The 19,392-nt window shown below is 35.7% G+C and overlaps 1 protein-coding gene across 3 annotated transcripts in view; it reads right to left on the bottom strand.

The window, feature by feature from the left end:
* Positions 1–19,392, bottom strand: part of Adamts19 (ADAM metallopeptidase with thrombospondin type 1 motif, 19) — a 232,925-nt gene that overhangs the window by 124,993 nt on the left and 88,540 nt on the right. For all 3 annotated transcript variants that reach the window (XM_005380553.2, XM_005380554.2, XM_005380555.2), the window contains one exon: positions 3,634–3,739. In XM_005380553.2, the coding sequence (XP_005380610.1) occupies positions 3,634–3,739 (106 nt within the window). The remainder of the gene's footprint in view (positions 1–3,633; positions 3,740–19,392) is intronic.

Below are 19,392 nucleotides of genomic sequence, written 5' to 3'. Positions count from 1 at the left end.
GTTTTTTGTTGTTGTTGTTGATTTCAATATATACACTTTCATGGTATCAAACCCTAACAATAATGAGATATTTCTACTAAATTTTGTAATTTTCTGCTGGCAAATCAGTTAATCTGAGCTTGGTTTGGGGGATAACCCCCCAAAACAGTAATCTAATCACAGTGTAATAAGGTAGGGCTTGTAATCAAAGCAAAATGTCTTCTTTCAACAAACTCTTCCTCATAAAGATCATAAAAAATACAACAACTAGTGGATGTGGGCATAAATGTTTGTGTATTCAATAGGCTCTGTCAAATTTATGAACAATTTCCTAATGTATTTTTATTCATAAAAATAAATTTTAGATATCATCACAGTAAGTTCATGAGAATCCTATTTGTATTTTATGAATATATTTTCATTCATTTTACCAAAAATTATTTTTCTTATCAAAACCTTAGTTACAAGAAAATTAATGAGTTCCCAGAGTGATTGCATAAAAAGGAAGATACTTTTGAATGGGTTTCAAACACTACTGGTTTAAGTTATTTGTTTCCTCATTCTTATTGTGGCTTCTAACTTATACTTTTCTAGATAATCGCACATAAGTTGACATTTTCTCAAAGGAAAACCTTATACATTTTCTGCTGACATTATGTTAGATTGCTTTGCAATAGTAAGAGAAGGAATTTTTATTTCCTTTATTACTCAAATCCTCACCCTCAAGATTTGTTTTATTCAGCACTTAAGTATGATTATAAAGGTATTCTTAAATGATAAGATTGAAAAGAACCTTTCCATCATTCTAAAATAATGGGTAGTAGAATTTGATATAATAATTTATTATTAGTTTTTAGTAGATAGTTTTAACATATAATTTGACAATAGCAAAAATTGTAATACAAAAAGAACAAGGAGCAGAAATTTATACAAGTAGCTAACTCAAACTAATTTCTAATTAAAAGCACTCTGCTTGAGCATGTGTGTATGTCTGTGTGCGTATATAAGATTATAAATATAGTCATTTAATGCCCCTGAAGACTTTATTGAGAAGCTTTAAATACACGGACTTTTAAAATATGTACTCTTCTGTCATTTTTTCTCACATTGTGCCTTATATCTTATGTTAGATGACTATGACATGATATAATTTAGAACTGTTTCCTCCTGTTTCCTTTTGTCCTATTTATAAAGATGAAATTATTCTCGGAGTGCCATGTTTCTCACTGCCCAGCTTCAACTGAACACTAGACTGTACTTTTGAGACAGGTTTTCAAATTTTAGTAACCAAGTAGTTCAACATATATTACATGTCATGGTTCTCAACCATAAAATTTTAGGTGTTTTCACTAAAATCTATTAAGTATGTACAGTAATGTATATACTAATCTGCTCACTTTACCCATTTCACAATATATACATATTTCAATATATATGATATATATTATTTTGTCAGATAAAATATTTACAAGTGAATGCTTGATAATTTTATATTTCTTGAGTGGGTTATGGATACATTGGAATCTACATTCCTTTTTTTTCTTATTTTTTATTTTATTTTTTAATTTAAAAATTAAAAAAAAACAACAATGAAGACAAAATCAAAACAGCACAAAAACAATAAAAATGATACATGACCTCAAATTCCTGATAATTCATTGAGTTGCCTATAATTATGATTTAATCATTCTTATCTACATCAATAAATTGTGTTCTATGTGAATTGTTCTTTTAGGCTTTCTTCTTATCCAGTTCCACTCCCAACTCAACTATACTCAACTGCCTCAGAGTGCAGGAACATAATGAAAATTTGGATTAGATGCACAATGCTAGAATGTTGATCCTGTGATCAGTTTTGGCAGAAGGGCCCAATGGAAAGTGTAGAGATTCTATTAAGCTCTAAAGAATGGGTATCAAATGGGATTGTGGGCTGATTATTGTCAGATCAGAAACTCTATAGTTTGGGGTCAAATTTATACTTTTTAAAGTTGAAAACTAATTTGAATGTTTTTTTTTTTTCTGTGTTTTATTTTGCTTCTTTTTTGAAACAGGGTCTTCTTATATAGCTTAAACTGTCCTTGGACTATATAACCTAGGCTATCCTCAAACTCATGGTAATCCACTTGCCTCAGCCTCTGAAGGCTGAGATTACAGGAGTGCAATGCCATACCTACCTGCAGTTTGTATATTCTGAAGGCTAAACTTGTAAACATGTCTTTGACCAAAGAGACTGCCAAAAAGATTACCTCCTTAAGTTCAGTATTGATTTGGCTAGCAATTGGGAAAGGCTATAATCAAAACTAAGAATGATTTTTCAACCCAATCCATTCCTATTATTATAAACTTTCTGAAAACATATGCATAGTTTTGGGTTTTGATTTTTCTGTGTTCTGTGGTGCTAGAAATTGAAATGAAGGCCTCGTACATAGTAGGTAAGCCCCCTACCACTGAGTTTCAGCTCCAGCCACATACAGAGTAAGGTACGAGGTATGATCACAAAAAACAGTGAATGTTAAAATTGTAAAACTGTATTACAGTAAAGGCACCCGGCCACTACTCCTCCTGTCTTAAAACACACTTAACCCATCCTTCTCACTACTTTCTTTTTTCTTTCATTTTTTTTGTTTCCCTCCCTCTCTTTCTTTCCCCACTTCTCTTTCTCTTCTTTTTCTTGAGGCTTTCTAAAGCAGTTCCAAAAGACCTCTTTCCTCAGTATCTTTAGCAGTACTGTCCTGGCTGTGCTTTGGCATTCTAACTGCTTTCAAAACATTTACCTTTCAAGACCATTTTTACTTTGAAAAGGAGCCAAAATTTACACTGTGTCAGATCTGGTGAACAAAGCAGACGAGGGCATACCGTAATGTTCTCTGAGGCTGTTTACCCCTTGGAAGCCTTTCCACAGCAGCATGTGTCTTATTTCTTTTTATACTGCATAAAGACACTCATGAAAGAAGACTTATAGAACTATTACAGAAAGTAGCAAGGATGATAAGTGTGCTCTTAAGAAGAGTATTTTGAGGGGGATTAATAGCAATAATGTGTCTTTTACTATAACAAATATTTAAAATTTAAACATGCATGGTAATTCTTAATCAGCCCTGTATTATCCCCAATTTATTAATGAAACATCAAAGGCCAAGGCTAGCATGTAACTTAATCTTACTTAAAATCTCAACAGAATGACCTGAATTTAATGACTTGAGTTCAAATTTTTGCTCTGGTAACTACTTTGCTTTATCACTTTGGAAAGGTAAATGAGCTTCTTTATACTTGCTTTTTTTCCTATAAATTGGGTCATTAATATCACACTCACAAGATTATTATGACGACTTAGAAATGTGCTATATTTGTATTGTTGTTAATTATTATTTCTACTATTACAGTTTTTGTAAAATGACAACTGTGACAGTAGCTACATATTTATTTTTAATACATGAAGTCATCCATGTAGGGGTCAGGGATATAGCTCAGTGGCATAAGCATCTGCCTAGCAAGTGCAAGGTCCTGAGTTTGAGGCCAGTACCACAAAAAACACAAAAAAAAAAAAAAAAATTGAACTCCAAAGAAATATTTAAAAGATATGTATATAATTCAGTATTTCACATTAAAAATTCATACACTAAAATATAAAATATAATGTTGACTTTTACTTACTTGTGGCCCATTTCATGAGCAATTGTAAATGCAAGATTCAGGCCATTGTCTTCAGCAATAATACATTTTCTCTTCTCACTGCACATTCCATTCAAGTAAGCTATACCTGAAAAACACCACCATTAATTATCATTTGTCTGATTTAAACTGAAAAGAATTGTACTAGGTATTAGTGGTATGAATGACAATGACAGTCGTTTCTACACAAATACATCAATATTAAGCTATAAAAGCTAGCCTTTATAAAATGACTTTTAGAAGAAAACAGGTATATGTATAAATAAATTAATAAACTGTTAAGATTCTTTCAATTTCATGTTTTAGATGTAATTATTTTATCTATCATCCAATTCTCAAAATGTAAACTAAAAGAATATCACCTAAAAATACCACTTCTTAATTGTTGCATGAGATAAATCTATAGTCACAACTCAGAAAATGTATATGAAAAAGTAATGATTGTGTTAATGTTTTTTGGTTCTTGTGAAGGACTGAATTTCAGTGAAGCAGAAAACCTAAAATAATCTACATATCTTCTTTATATATTCATCAGTTGATGGGAATTTGAGCTGTTTCCAAGATTTAGCTAATACAAACTGTGATGCTATGAACTTGGGTTTATTAAAAAAAAGTTATTAATTCTTTCAGGAAGATACCAAGAAGTGGAATAGCTGGGCCAAATGGAATCTCTGGTTTTAGTTTTCCAAGGACTCTCCATAATGATTTCCACGGTAATTGCACCAGTTCACACTCCCACCAAGAGTAGAGAAGGGTTCCTTTCTCCCCACAGCCTCGTTAGCATTTGTTATTGGTTGATTTCTTGATAATAACTATTCTTTCTGCAATAAGATAGAATCTCAGCATTGTTTTAATTTGCATCTCTCAAAAGACCAGTGATAAATATTTTTCCATGTATTTGTTTGCTATTTGTACTTTTTTATCTGAAAAATTTGTATTTATTTCAAATGGTCATTTTGTGCTTGAGTGTTTAAATTGGGGGGGGCTAATTTTTAAAAATTTCTTTATATATTCTAGATATTAGTCCTTTGAAGAACAACTGGCATTGCTTTTTCCCACTTGGTGGGTCATCTCTTTATTTTGTAGGTAATTGTTTTTGCTATGGAGTACTACTCAGGCATAAAGAAGGGTAAACTTGAGACATTTCTAGGTAAATAGCTTGAGACTATACACTTAAGTGAAATAAATTGGACACACATGTTTAAATTTCACATTGTTTCTCTTATGTGAGAAACTGAAAGTGTAATTAAAGACCAAAATCCATATTAGATTTTGTAAAATAGGAAGAAAATGCTCATATGGGAAGGGAAGCTATGGAGGAGTGAGAGGGAAAGAAAAAAATGGAAAAGAAATAGGCAAGAAATTAAGGAAAATGGAATCAAAACATCTGTAAATCTGAGGGAAGTGGGTTGAAGGCAGGGGAGGGGAATGGGCAGAAAAGAAGCAGCAAAATACATCATATACAGGTGTAAATTCCCTCTGATGAATGTGACTGTTACATATACCCGAAGTCTACCAACAACTTAATTAATTAAAACTAAAAGTAATCTACATATAACACAATCATGAACTTACATTAATGCTCAGCATTAATAAAATTGTAAATTTTATTTCATGAAATATTATTTTAAATAGTAAAATGAAAGAAACTTCCTATGATACTTGAATCACTGCAAAGGCTTATTTTGAAAATATTTCAGTTGATAAGATAGTCTGGAGAGCTACATGATAGTGCAATATCTCAACATAAAACTTTCAGTAAGGTATTTAGTTTAATTTCTCAGAGGCAAAAGGTAAAAAAAAGTGTCTCCCTTTAGTAGGGCATTAAGATTTCATTGAGCATTAGAAAATACAAAGTAATAACCTGAGATTATATGTCTCCTGAAAATACTAAAGTTTCCTATAATTAGCATGTTGACGGTCATTGTTTACTACAAAATTTCCTGTAAGATTCTCATATATTTTGGCACATTTTTCACCATAACTAAAATCATCACAGTGTCCTATTCAGATTAAAAGTAATGTGTTATTTGCCCATGGGTCACTATCTACCAAATTTGATCTCTTTAATACACTTTACAATTTTTCTGTGTTCCTCAAGATGTCATGTTTACTTCATTTAACAATAGTATTGCTACTAATATTCAATTCTCTCTCTCTCTCTCTCTCTCTCTCTCTCTCTCTCTCTCTCTCTCTCTCTCTCTCTCTCTGTTTTTCTCTCCCTCTCTCTGATTTCAATACTAGGGATCCTGGCATTCAATTATTATCTCTCCTATCTATTTCTAGTCTTACTTCCATGGATAAGATTCTCAAGATAGTATGGACATATGCATGGTATTGAGGTCATTACCTTTTCTTCTGACTTTAATGGGAATGATCACAGCTTCACAGCTGCACATGGTATTTGCTTAGTACTTTCATTGCTATAGCTTTTTAACTTAAGGAAATACCTTTCCAATACTATTTCATGCCTAAAGAAAAAAGGAGACATTCCTTGATGCATAGGTCAAAGATAGATGGGAGCTGCACAGTGTTTTAAAGAAAATAATCAAACAACTAAAATAGCCACTGAGGGAATCAGCAAGAGATTTAAGTACTAAGAGAAATCTTAATGTAAATGAGTCAGAAAAAATTGTTGGTTAAGCTGAGGATAGAAAGCATATTGTTTGGAGTAGCACTAAAATACCTAAGGCAGTGATAGCCAGCCTAGGGGATGAGAGAGAGTCAAGGGTAGTTGGGTGCATTTCGGGTTGAGGTTTTGTACATAAGGTGTGAAGAAAGAAGCACAGGGTGTAGGCTGGCAATGAAGTTGAGAGTAAAAGAAGAGGTAGAACATATAGGATTCCATGGGGAATAAATAAATAAGTAAGGCAGAAAGGACCCATAATCTGGAGGACAGAATACAGTAGCGGGGAACGACGAGTCATTGATGGGGAGGAAATGGAGACACTTTAAGGACCAGTACTTGGAGTCAAAGTGGGATTTCGGGACAAGATTTTAAAAAGTTCTGTGACAAGAATGGGAACTGTCATCAAAGGTAAGAAGAGTAGAGGTAGAGCTCATTTAGACTGAAGTCAAATTGATAGCTTGTTTGGGGAAGACTGATTATATGAACAAGATAATGCACTTGATCAGAATGAAATGGGGAAGTAAGAAAGTGGTCAAAATCTACAGGAAATGTGGACAAGAATCAAGATCAATCACAGCTATAAAATAAGGAAGCTTGTGTGTGTTAGCTTTAAAGCAAAAGCTAATAATATACAAGGTTGGAGAGATTTTTGGCTCAGAAGCATGGATCCAGAGAAATGTGGCAAGTACACCACTATTTTATCTTTATTTGTACCAGCCCTGTGGTACATCGGAAGGGAGAGAAAGAACAGTGAGATCCCTGCGGGCCCTCAATTACAGAAGCCTGTAACCACCAAGTTATAAAAACACAATGATTATTGTGCAGTTATATAAAAAGAATATGATAATGAATATTATGATTTATAATACAAAGGTATGTTATATTGTAAAATATAAGTACATACACTATAATATAAAATAGTTTAATGCAATGGTTATGTATTTACAGTTATGATTACAACTACATATTTAAAACTATATCACTACATATTCATAGGAGAAGAAAATGACTGAATACATGATTAGAAATTATATTGTGTGATAAAATTTTGGGTGAACTTTCTTCCTTTTTTTGGCATTTTCCAGGTTCATGGAAGTGTATTTAATAGTTTTTAAATGAGAAAACTAAAAACTTATAAATATGGTAATCATGTCTATGAAATCTGATTAATAACTAATAGGACTTCATACAGACCAGGGTGTGGTTTAAAAAACAAAAATGACTCTCAACTCCTATTTTTCTTTTTCTTAAGTGTAAAGTCAGAATCTTCAGGAAAGCCTCCAATAAATTTGAATTTCATTGTTCTTTCATTTGGCAGATCAAGGAGTTTTTCTTTGCCTTGGAAGTTATAGAGGCTAATTGTAACCATGACTAATTTAAATGACTTGCATTATTCTGCTTAAAAGCCCAAGCCTTTCAATTCCTTTCAAGAACCCACATGTTTCTTATTTTAATAAAGGAAAGGGGTTAAAGAGGGGAAAGGATTTAACACAGCTGTTGTTAAATATAGATGTAATACAGACCATTTTAAAGCACTCTTGTAAAGAATTCTTGAAATGTAAAGCAAGGAAAAACAATTTTATAATTTCTCATCTAAATTGATACAAGTCATGCACCAGGGGTCAATAGAATATTTCATCCGAAAACAAAAGATACTACCCTAGGACATGCTCAAGACCTCATCGAGACCATCAGAAGCTCCTAAAACTCTTCATTTCTCAATAATGAACTAATGTGGAAACAGACCATGTCTACACAGACTGATACACCCTAAAAAAGGAAATCTCCCAGTTTTGGAACTGTTGCCTTTAACTATTCATTAGCTCACCTGAGTTCAAAGCCATGGCCCTCTGGGTGCAAATGCTGCTACAGCCATAAGGCAGTTACTTAGTCTGTGACTGCGTTTTATGAGATTAGTTATTTACCTTTGAGGCCTATGGAGACAAAACTTGAAATATGTAACTATCAGTAAAAGGGCAAAGATGCTGAATTTAGTTGATACTAACGCACCTTTTAAAATGCAATTATGACATAAAGATTTACATAGAATATTATGGGAGAATTTAAAAAAGAGAGATAGAAAAGTCACAGCCCGAAAGGCTTTTAAAGAGAGAAACATGTCGTTATCACTGGGCCATCAGGGATTACACAAGGAAAGATCACGGAAGGAGATGTGGGAGATCCTGAATAAGAGACTGAGCAGGGGGAAGAGAAAGGAGATGCTGATGAGCATGTGTGTTCCTCACAGAGGTGGTGGCTTAAAAGCCTTAAATGTGCAAGCCACATAGCCTACCTGTCCATCAACACTGTATGTAACATATCCTCAGTAAGGGTGTGTCTAAAACAAAACTACATAGGTGAAACTCCAAAACTGCTAAATGTGATTTAATAAAAACATTAAATAAAAATATAATTTTGAAGAATAAACATGTATTTTATTCACTAACTAGATATAATGATGGTGCCCATACATTATGAAATTTGTTTGCATGCTTACTTTCAACTTGAGTTTGGAGCACATTTTAAAATAATAATTTGTCTTACTAGCTACTTTACCTGTTTAATTAAAAGATGATGATTTAGACATATAAAACATAGTTATATGTTATAAATTTGAAACCAATATAGTTATAAATCTACACTAAAAATGTCTTCTAGATTCCCTTAGCCTACAACATTATTAACAATACAGTTTTTATAAATTCAGAAAATCACTTGTAACAACAAAAGTATATTAAGTCTTCACAATCAAATAAGGCAGAAATATGTATAGAAATCAGAATGTATATGTTCCAGCATTATGGTGGACTGAATTCCCTTTTTCTTAGAAATTTAGTTTGAGGCCAGCCTGGGCAACTTAATGACTCAGTGAAATCCTATCGCAAAATAAAAAGCAAAAGGGGACTGGGAATATAGCTGAGAGTTAAGATCCTGGTATCAATCCACAGCACAGCAGAACTTCAAAAAAAAAAAATAATAAAAATAAGAACTCCTAACCACAAGAATAAAGTTTAAAAAAATCTGGAGAACTATGTTACTATAGCTTGGGTATTAGACAAGCACAGGTTTTACTAAGGTTGTGGTTCAAAATGTGAGCAGGTACAATAGCTTCAGAAAGCCTGGAACTGCTACTATCTACAACCTTTACACAGCCATGATTGAAAACTTTAAGCCTATTAAATGAAATCAAAAAGTTAGGCAAAATGTATTAGTAATCAAATTAAGGTATGGATTAAACTTGCTTAGAGAAGTAATTCTTGGGTTGCATTTTGCATAATTCATCTAAAGCTGTCTAGAAAAAATACATGTAAAATAGTAAAAAAATGTTCATAGCACAAGAAAAAAGAATCACCTAATAAAATAATACAAATAGCTGGTGTAACAGTATTAGTATTTTATAAAAATATTTAAAATTAATCAGTAGTAGATAATTACTAGCTTCATTTGACAATATTTGACATATGTATACATCACAATTGGGTCTCAAATTATGGACAAAATTAAAGTTGACTGAAATATTATAAGTAATTATCCTTTCAATAATTGATAGGTTACAAAGATTTAAGTAAAGTTATAAAGATACAGATTTTCAAATTCTCCATATAAAACTCTGATCTTATTCATAGACATGTGAACTCACACACAGTTTAGATTAAACAACTTGAAGATATAGTACGTAACACGGTTAAACATGAATACAGTTCTCCTAAAGTGGACAATGAGGCAACAGTTGGCATGTATCCATAGAATGATGCTGTGAAGATGATAGTTTCTAGCCACATTATAATAAAATTAGAAATCAACAAAGACAGTTCATCTTACAATTCCTCCTAATAAGTGTATATTTCAAAATATATAGAAAGAATTTATTATCAAAGAAGGAAAACTATAATGGAAGTTTCAAACATTGAGAACTAGAGGTACTCCCTTGCTGCTTAACAAAGCCAACGGCATACATGCACTGTAGAGAAATTCACAGCATTTCTGTAGAGAAAAATAATGGATACACACAAATGGAAGTATTTTAAAAATGTCTGAGAACTATGACAACAAAGGTGATGAGATTTTAGATTCTAAAATTAGAAGAAACTCACAAAGGTGAGGAGATATCAAGAGACATTTTTCACTGGTGGCATTTGTTGATTTTGAGGAAAACAATTGACTAAAAAGCTGCAATGACCGAGAAGCGGACAACTGCAGGAGAAAAGAGAAAAATAATTTGTGGACGTGGGGATCATCCAGGGCTAGGTTTTGCTGTCCATACGCACTGAGCAATTTAGGGGTCTGGAATGGAAAAAGAAATTTGAAGCCTGCAGGAGCCATGCAGCTCTTTCCAAGACAACTGTCATATTCTAGAACTGCACCGAGTCATAGTTTGAATATTGAAACCCACAGTCTCTGAATGCCAGAGCAGAAGTTCACACGGACTGTGACACAGCACAGTCCCAAACCAATTCATACAGTCAGTTCCCAAACTATCTCTCATTTAATAGTTTCTGCTCTGTGGTGATATCTGGAACCATTACTGCTGCACACACGTAAATAATCAGTCGTTTATTCAAAATACACTTGGCCCGCCAGGCCAACATCTGTTTATACAAACAGCAAACTGTCGTAAAAGTCCGAATCCTGCACTTAGCAGACATGATTTTAACTGAGATTAAAATGATAAATAAAATAGAGAAGAGCAAAGAAATGGAAAAGAAGATGAAGAAATTATCAGATAATTAGGTTTATGCAGAATTAGTCAGATGTTTTCAACTGAAAAATACAATATTTGAAATTAAGAACTCATTCAAGCAAAATGGGGGGAAATATATTTATAAAGGAAACAATATAGATGTGGAATACAATCACAGTTTTACATTCTTATCGTTTGGATCCTAGAATAGGAGGATGGAAATAAAACATTAAATCCATTTGAGAGTTAATAGTTAAGTGTATTTTAAAAATACATGATATTAATGCAAAATTTTTTAACACTCACTAAGGCCAAGATCGCTAACACTGATAAATCAAATGTTAGTAAGGATGTGGAGCAATAAGAAGACCCATTCACTGGTGGTGGAAATGTAAAAGGCACAGCCACTTTGGAAGACCGTCTGGCCGTTTCTTAGAAAACTAAATATGCCTTACTCTATGATCCAGCAATCACTCTCTTTGGTATTTACACAAAGCAGTAGGAAATTTATGTTCACATAAAAACCTGCATATGAATATTTACAGGAGCAATATTTATAACTGCTAAAATTTGGAAAGGTGAATGAATAAATAAATCAGGTAGATCTATCCAATAGAACATTATTTAGTACTACCTGAAGTTTCAAGCCATGAATAGACATAGAGGAAACTCAAATATAAATTATTGAGCAAGAGAAGCCAACCTATTGTATGATTTTCAATATGTGACATTCTGGAAAAGAAAAACTGGGGCAAGAGTAAAAATAACAATGATTTCCAGGACTGGGAGCAGGTAGGTAGAGTTCAGTTTTTAGGGCAGTATAACTTTATATAATACTGTAAAAATGAATGTACATTTATGTGTACTTTTCTAAACCCTTAGAATGTGCAATAGTGAGAATGAATACTAGTGCGAACTATGGACTTTGGGTGATAATGATGTATCAATGTAGATTCATCAATTATGACAAAAGTACTAGATGGAAATTGTTGATGTGGGGAATGCTATGAACGCATGGGCCGGGAGTATAAGAAAGTACTTGCACCTTACACTCAACTTTTCTGTGAACATTGCTCTAGAAAACAGTGTAACTTTTAAAAATCTCAGCAAGCAATAGACAAGATCAAACAAAAACAAACTCCACAAAAAACAAAACCAGATCCAAAACCATTGAAGAATTAAGGAAAAGGAGAGAAATTTAGAAGCACAAAAATAAACTTTACTTCAAAGTAACAAAGCGTACAGAAGAATGCAATAAAAGCAACAGAACCTGGAAATGATACAAATCAGTCCTTTTATTTTATTTTGTGTATTGAACTCATGGCCTTTGCACTGAGCTATGTCTTTGGCCCTTTCCATTTTTTTTTTTTTTTTGAGATAGTGTCTCTCTAAGTTGATAGGGCCTAATTTATGATCCCCCTGCCTCAGCCTCTCAGAGTGCTGGGACTACAGGTGTGTGCCACCATGGTTGGCTTAGAATGACATGTTTGAAGTTCGAAAGAAAATTTTTGTCAGCTTCTAACTCTACCCTAAGTGAAACAACTTTTCAATCATGAGAACTGCATGAACATTATTTTGTCACACACAAAAACTGAAGGTAAGCAGTTGAAGAAATGTGAAACAAATTTTTTCAGACAAGAAGAAAAATCACCCTACATTGAAACACAAAAATGCAAGAGGAAGTGAAGAATACCAGGCAAGGTAACTGGATGATACCCTAGTTTGAGTGTCCTCTCCTAACTCATGCTGAGATACAGGGCCACTGTGGCAGAAATGAGAGGTGGGGTCAAAGAGCAATTCAGTCATTTGAGATCCTCCCGTTTTAAAAGGTATTTTTATTTTTATCAGTACATATTTGCATATGTAGTGATTACAGTCATTGTGGGGAGTTGCTATCTATACATAAAACATTTTATTTTTAACCTCTCCCTTTCCCCTCTGTCCCTACTCCCTTCTTTTGTCCATGCCATCCTCCTTTTTGCAAACAATCTATATCCAAGTACTCAAAAAAAATTGATCCAGGCATGGTGACCCGTTCCTGTAATCCCAGCACTCAGGAGGCTGAGGCAGGAGGATTGTTGCAAGCTGAAGACCAGCTTGGGCTACAAAGTGAGCTCAAGGTCAACCTGAACTGCATAGCAAGACCCTGTCTCAAAAAGACAAAAAAAAAAAAAAATCTATTCCTCCAAATAAAGACCCAATAAAATAATTTGCAAGTGAAATGAATGGATATTCTTCAGAAGTACAAATATCCAATAAATATATGGAAAATGTCATCATCTCTAGCCATTAGAGAAATGCATATTAATACCACATTGAGATTCTATCTTACTCCTGATAGAATGGCTGTCATCTAGAACTCAAATAACACACTAGTGAGGCTGTAGGGGAACAAGTAATTCTGCTACATTGCTGATAGGACTCTAAAGCCACTATAGAAATCATCGTGGAGATTCCTCAAAAAAAAAAAAGAAAAAAAAAAAAAACACTAGAAATTTCAATCTACCCCGCTATTCTCCTCGGTAACTTCCTGAAAGAGCTATAGACATCATAGTACAGTGATGCATGCATACCTGTGTTTCTAGCTGCAAAGCTCACATAGCTAAATATTGGAAGTGGCCTATTTATCCATCAGTGGATGAATGGATCCCCTTATGAAAGGCTTAAAGCTGTTATTGTGCGGGTCGGTTATTGTGGACACTGGTTCTTGTTAAATGAGCAGGTTGAAGCCAATGTTTTCTGTCTCATGCATGCTCACTGCCCTCCACCACATTATGACTCACCCAGAAGCCCCTTACCAGGTGCAAGGAAACATTCTTTGTCTTCCCAAAATACAGAAATACGAGCCAAATAAACTTCTGTTACAGAGACAGAAAAAGCTTGTGGGTACTATAAGCAAATACTGAAAACACAAAATAATTAATGCCTTTCCACATTTAAACTATAGAGAACTAAGATGCATACAACAATATACAGGGAGGAGATAGAGTACAAATGTTCAGAAGCTCTAGAAATACCAGGAGATGATTGCAAGAATCTAGAAAAATATTTAAACACAGAAATAAAAGTGAAACAGTATATAACTATTATATGAATAGAAAAGGCCATACAAATACAAGATTTGCCTATTAAAAAAGTAAGAAAGGAGAAAACATAGAGATAAAACAAAACCAAATAGAAAATGAATGTAAAGATAGCGTTTCACATTAAAATTTTCATTAAATAAAAAATTTTAATCACAATTAAGGTAGGATTAGATTTTTTAAAATTTCTATTCAGCTCACAAGAAATTAAACTTTAAATACAGTAACATAGATTAGAAATGAACATAACAGGAAAAATGGGCAACTATTAATCAAAACAAAGCTAGATGACAAATATTACAGCTACAGGGAGCAGAGCAAGATGGTGGCTGAGTAAAGTCCTCTGGTGGTCTCCCCACAAACACTCCAAGCTGAACAGCTATACAGGTACCAAACAACTTTCAAAGCAGCTAATCAGGTAAGAAACTGCAGTGCCTCTTTTTAGTGTAACAAAACAAAACAAATAAGTATTGAAGAAAGCAGAAAGGAAAGAAATACCAACATCACCAGTCATCATGTTCCAAGTGCAAACAGCCCAGAAGGGAGAGAGATGCCTGCTACTCAGGGAAGAGATGCCTACTACTCAGGGAAGTTCATGTGTTAGACATGAAATCCAGGGTCAGACCCACCATAGTGAATCACCTTGCTAGGCAAAGCCCTATATCTGCTATTGGCAAGTCAGTACGTTAGTTTGAGCCTGTAGCACTGCTGTAGGCCTGGCCGCTGGCTGCCTCTACAACCTCTTTTCCAATATCAGGCAGCAGAGAAGGGAGCAGTGTGCTACCAGCTAGCAAGAAGTGTGTGAGGACTAGCAAGGGACTTTCTCTAAGGGATATCTAGCACTCAGGGGTATCTGAAGGCACCACATGCAGGCCAGACCTTGCACACAAACTTTCTCTATTGCCTCCAACATCAGGTGAAAACCTGTGCTTAGTAAGAGAGGCTCCAGTTTCCACCTGTATCCTTTCCGGGTAGGTATAGGGCAGGACGCACTTCCCAGATTGCACTGGCTCCTTCAGGCATGACACATAAGAATGGCCAAGCTTAGAATCATACAGGGCATTATCTCCAGCACCTGTGCCCCACCCTTGAGCAGTACACCATCAACAGGACAGTGCCCACAGACAGGGCTCCAGAAATTCCCTGGCATGAGGCAGGGACTGTGGCACAGTGCAATGCACTCATGTTTCAGCCTGCATCACTGCCAGCTACACTGTCAGTCTTGGTCTTGGTCTACTTCTGAGATTATGCAGTTTCTTGCAGCCCAGGGGCTCAGATGTAGCCCAGCTTAGCATCAGATTAGAGAGACAAGGAACTGACTTCACCAACACTACCCCAACTATGGGCAGCATATGAGGTGCAAGACCCATTTGGAAAGCACAGTAAGCATAAAAATTTGCCCTGGAACTTAGTGCCAGATGGATGAAAGATAAAACCAGCCATGTTCTAATGGCTCCCATCCCCATTCAGAGTCCCTTGAAAACTTCCAGTGTCAGTAGAAGACATGAGGCCCCAGTGTCTTTGACTTCTCTATTCTATGCAACATCTTCTATGGCTGGTTGCAGTGGCCATGGGCCATGAGACTACCTCATCAATAGATAGCTCATAGCAGTGTGGGCACTGGACCTATCCCAGGTGGTCTCTGTCTTCAGAATGTGATAAAGCTTGTGGACAAATAGGTATGAGACAGAATCCTGGGGCTGGTCTATCTATGGTGATACCACTGAGAGCTGGAAAGAATTCTATAGATTCTAATCACTGGCCATTAATTATGGATGAGGTATCTAGGCCTACCCCAGACCCATGGAGAGGCTTGCGGGGACAAACTACTCTGTCTAGGCGCAGTCCTGGTTCTCTATGAACAATACACAACAGTGCATGTAGGGTGAATCTGGGCTTGGATTGCCCTCTAGTGCTGAAACTGTGACACATATCAGCAGTAAAATCCAGGCAAACCAGGACCAGAGACTCATCCAGTGCTGAAATAGTGGAAATGATTACAGGCTTAGAGAAAAGAAGTGGTCTGATTAGAATTTATGGTGACAGCAGGCCGCCAGTGCCCAGGAAGCCAGGCAGCGGGGAGTGCCCGCCTTTGGGCTGGCCCCTAGCCACACAGACATCCAGGAGGTGAGCCACCGGCACCCGTGAAGCCATGCAGTACCACATACTGGCATGTGCCAGCCCTCAAGCCAGCCACTGCCGAGCGGCCGAGAACTACCATTGGTACAGAGAAGCAATGACACAACTGGCCCACCATGCCTTAGGCACAAAGGCCCGCCCAGGGACCTGCATGAATCATCCCGGCATGAAGAAACCACTGGGAATACATGCCACACAACAGATAGCTCTTGCCCCTGCTGTTGAGAACCAGAAAGGTCCAGAGTCAACAGAGGAGCAGCTGCTGAACAAGGACTTGGAGAACATGAGAATACAGACTATGCCTGAAGGCTCAGAGGTCTATTTGACCAGGGTCACGAGAGCCATTTGGAAGCTGGAAACCAGGAGGACCTTGCACAATACTTGGGGATAACCCCTGGAAGCCATTCTCCCCCTGACAGTACAGACTGCAGTGGAAGAGCACATGGAGCGCTGGAGAGGTCTGCACAAGATTCCTGTTGCCTGTGCTGACAGTTGGGAAGAGGACAGTAAGTGGTTGTGGGGTCCCAATGCATTGGGAGGCTGGAGAGAAAAGGCTACAAAAAATGGCTTTTGCCCCAGCTGGCTCACTTGAGATGTTAGTAAGAATTGCCTCATCAGTATTCTATAGCCACAACGAGGAGGAGGCCAAGGAGAGAAAACAAAGAGAACAAGAAAAAGCAGCTGCTTTTGCTGCAGCACTAAGAGAAACAGACCCTAAGTTGGAATCTTGGGGCCCCAAGAAGAACTCAATGACTACATTCATCTGCTATCACTGTTAAAAGCCAGACCACCTCAAGAGGAACTGTCCTAAGAAGCCCCCTGGGCCATGCCCTGAATGCAAAGGTGACCACGGAGATCCGTCTGCCCTCTGAAGTGGAAGCCCCAGGGCTCAGACCCATTCTACCAGTTATTCCAACAGGAATGAGGGGGCACAGGGCATACTCTGCCTTCTCCCTCTGGCCAGACTGTCATCCCCATGGAGGAGTAATCTCCTTCCGGGTAGCCATGACTATAGAGGAAAGAGAAAACAGCCTGTTGCTAGACACAGGTGCAAGTCTCTTGGTCCTTGTTTTCAATCCTGGCCTTCCTTCCAGCTGTCACACCTCAGTGAAAGTAGTCACTGGTGAGGAGGTAATACGCTATTTTTCACATCCTCTAGGTTGTAACTATTTGTTAGAACTTTCTTCTATTATCTTTGTCTTCCTGAGAAACAACTTTGAAGATACCACCATGTATTACAGCAGCCATTGATATTTTCCTACAAATCTGTCCATAGCTGTAATGTTTGTATTGTTCCTATGCTATTTTGTAAATGGATGTATGTTTATTACTATGTGTTTCCTACAACAACCACTGAGAATAGTCAATGATCATTCAATTGGTCACTAATGTATAGCTCTATTTATTTTCTTTATAAACCACTTTGAATATACCAAAATATAGTACAACAACCATTGATAATCTCCTACCACTTCTGCCTGTAACTCACTATTACTTGTCTATTTGTTTTCCTGAGAAACTATCTTGTAGATAACAACATGTAAAACAACAACCATTGATAATTTCCTACCACTTTGTCTGTAATTCGGTAAGCCCCCCTATTACTGTTATCCTTCTTTCACTCTTTAAAATAATGTAAAAAAAAAAGAATTTATGGAGACAAGCACACAAAAAAACAGGTGAGGATAACTAAAATAAATACCTGATCCTACAATGCTCAAATGATGTCATATGTAAACAAATATCAAAAACTTTTAGGAAGCCATGACTTCATCTAAGAACCAAAAAAGGTGCCGGAAACTGACCAGATATTAATCAATATGGAGAACTATCAGATAGAGAAATGAAACCAACAGTTTCAAGGACACTCAATAAAACTGAAAAAGGAACTTGGAGAAATATTTCAGTATTCTAACAGAGAAACTTAGCAGAGTTGAAAACAAAAAAGAAATCCTTGAGCTGAAAGACACACTTAGTGAAATTTTTTAAAACCCAGTATAAAACATCAACAGCAGGAGAAATTAAAAAAAAAAGAATTAGTGAACTCTAATGTTACTTAAAACATACAGTTGGAGGTGGAAAAAAGAGAAAAGAATGAAGGAAACATGGGAGAATTAGAATGGTACTTTAAAAATACATATTTTACTCCTTGAAGTTCAAGGACTTAAGAATGTCAAGCCTGAGGGCATGGTGGCACATGCCTGTAATCCCGGCACTTGGGCGGCTGAAGCAGAAGGATCACCATGAGTTCAAGCCCAGCCTGAGCCATATAGCAAGACCCTGTCTCAAAAATCCAAAGTACATTAATAAATAGTTTTGAAAATTTATTATAAAAAGTGACAAAGATGTAGAAAGCTTATTCAAAAAAAAAAAAAAAAAAAAAAAGAAAAAATGTGCAAACCTAGAGATGAACACAAATACCCAGGGATGGGATAATTAAAGGGAACCAGTCAAATTGAACTCAATCAAATCTATCCAAAACATCTTATCAACAAACTTCAAAAGGTGAAAGATAAAGAACGTATCAGAGCTGCAAGAGAAAACAAACAACACATAGGGAGTATGCCAATGCACCTGACCCCAGATTTCTCAACAGAAATTTTATAGGCCAGGAGAGAGTGGAATGAAATTTTCATGGTATTGAAGGTAAAATAAACCAGTCAACTGAGAATCTTTTACTTAGAAAAGCTATCTTTAAAAATGAAAGGTAAGACAATGACATCCCTAATAGCTTAACATATGCAAATCAATAAATGGAAAACAGCATATCATCAAAACCAAAGAGAAAAATCACATGATCATCTCAATGGATGCAGAAAAACCTTTTAATAAAGTTAAATACTCATTTATGATTAAAAATACTACAGAAAATCAGAATAGATGGTCTATACCTCAATCTGATAAAAGCCATCTGTGACAACCAACAGCCAACATCATACTAAATGGACCAAAAATGAAAGGTTTCACTCTAAAATCAAGAACAAGACAAGGAAGTCCACAATCACCACTTATATTCAATATAGTTCTGGAAACATTAGATATAGCAATCAGAAGAGAAAAAGTAAGTAAAAAATAAAGATAAGGAAGAAGTTAAATTATCATTATTTGCAGATGACAAGATGCTCTACATAGAAGAATCCAAAAGCTCCACCATTAAACCTCTAGAATTAATAAACAAATTCACTGGCAACAAATTCAAAGTCAGTACT

Source organism: Chinchilla lanigera, unplaced genomic scaffold (assembly GCF_000276665.1).
Source record: "Chinchilla lanigera isolate Chin_1 unplaced genomic scaffold, ChiLan1.0 scaffold00014, whole genome shotgun sequence".
NCBI classification, from domain to species: domain Eukaryota; kingdom Metazoa; phylum Chordata; class Mammalia; order Rodentia; family Chinchillidae; genus Chinchilla; species Chinchilla lanigera.
Note: the sequence above shows the minus strand (reverse complement) of the source record. Positions and strands in the feature narration are given on the sequence as shown.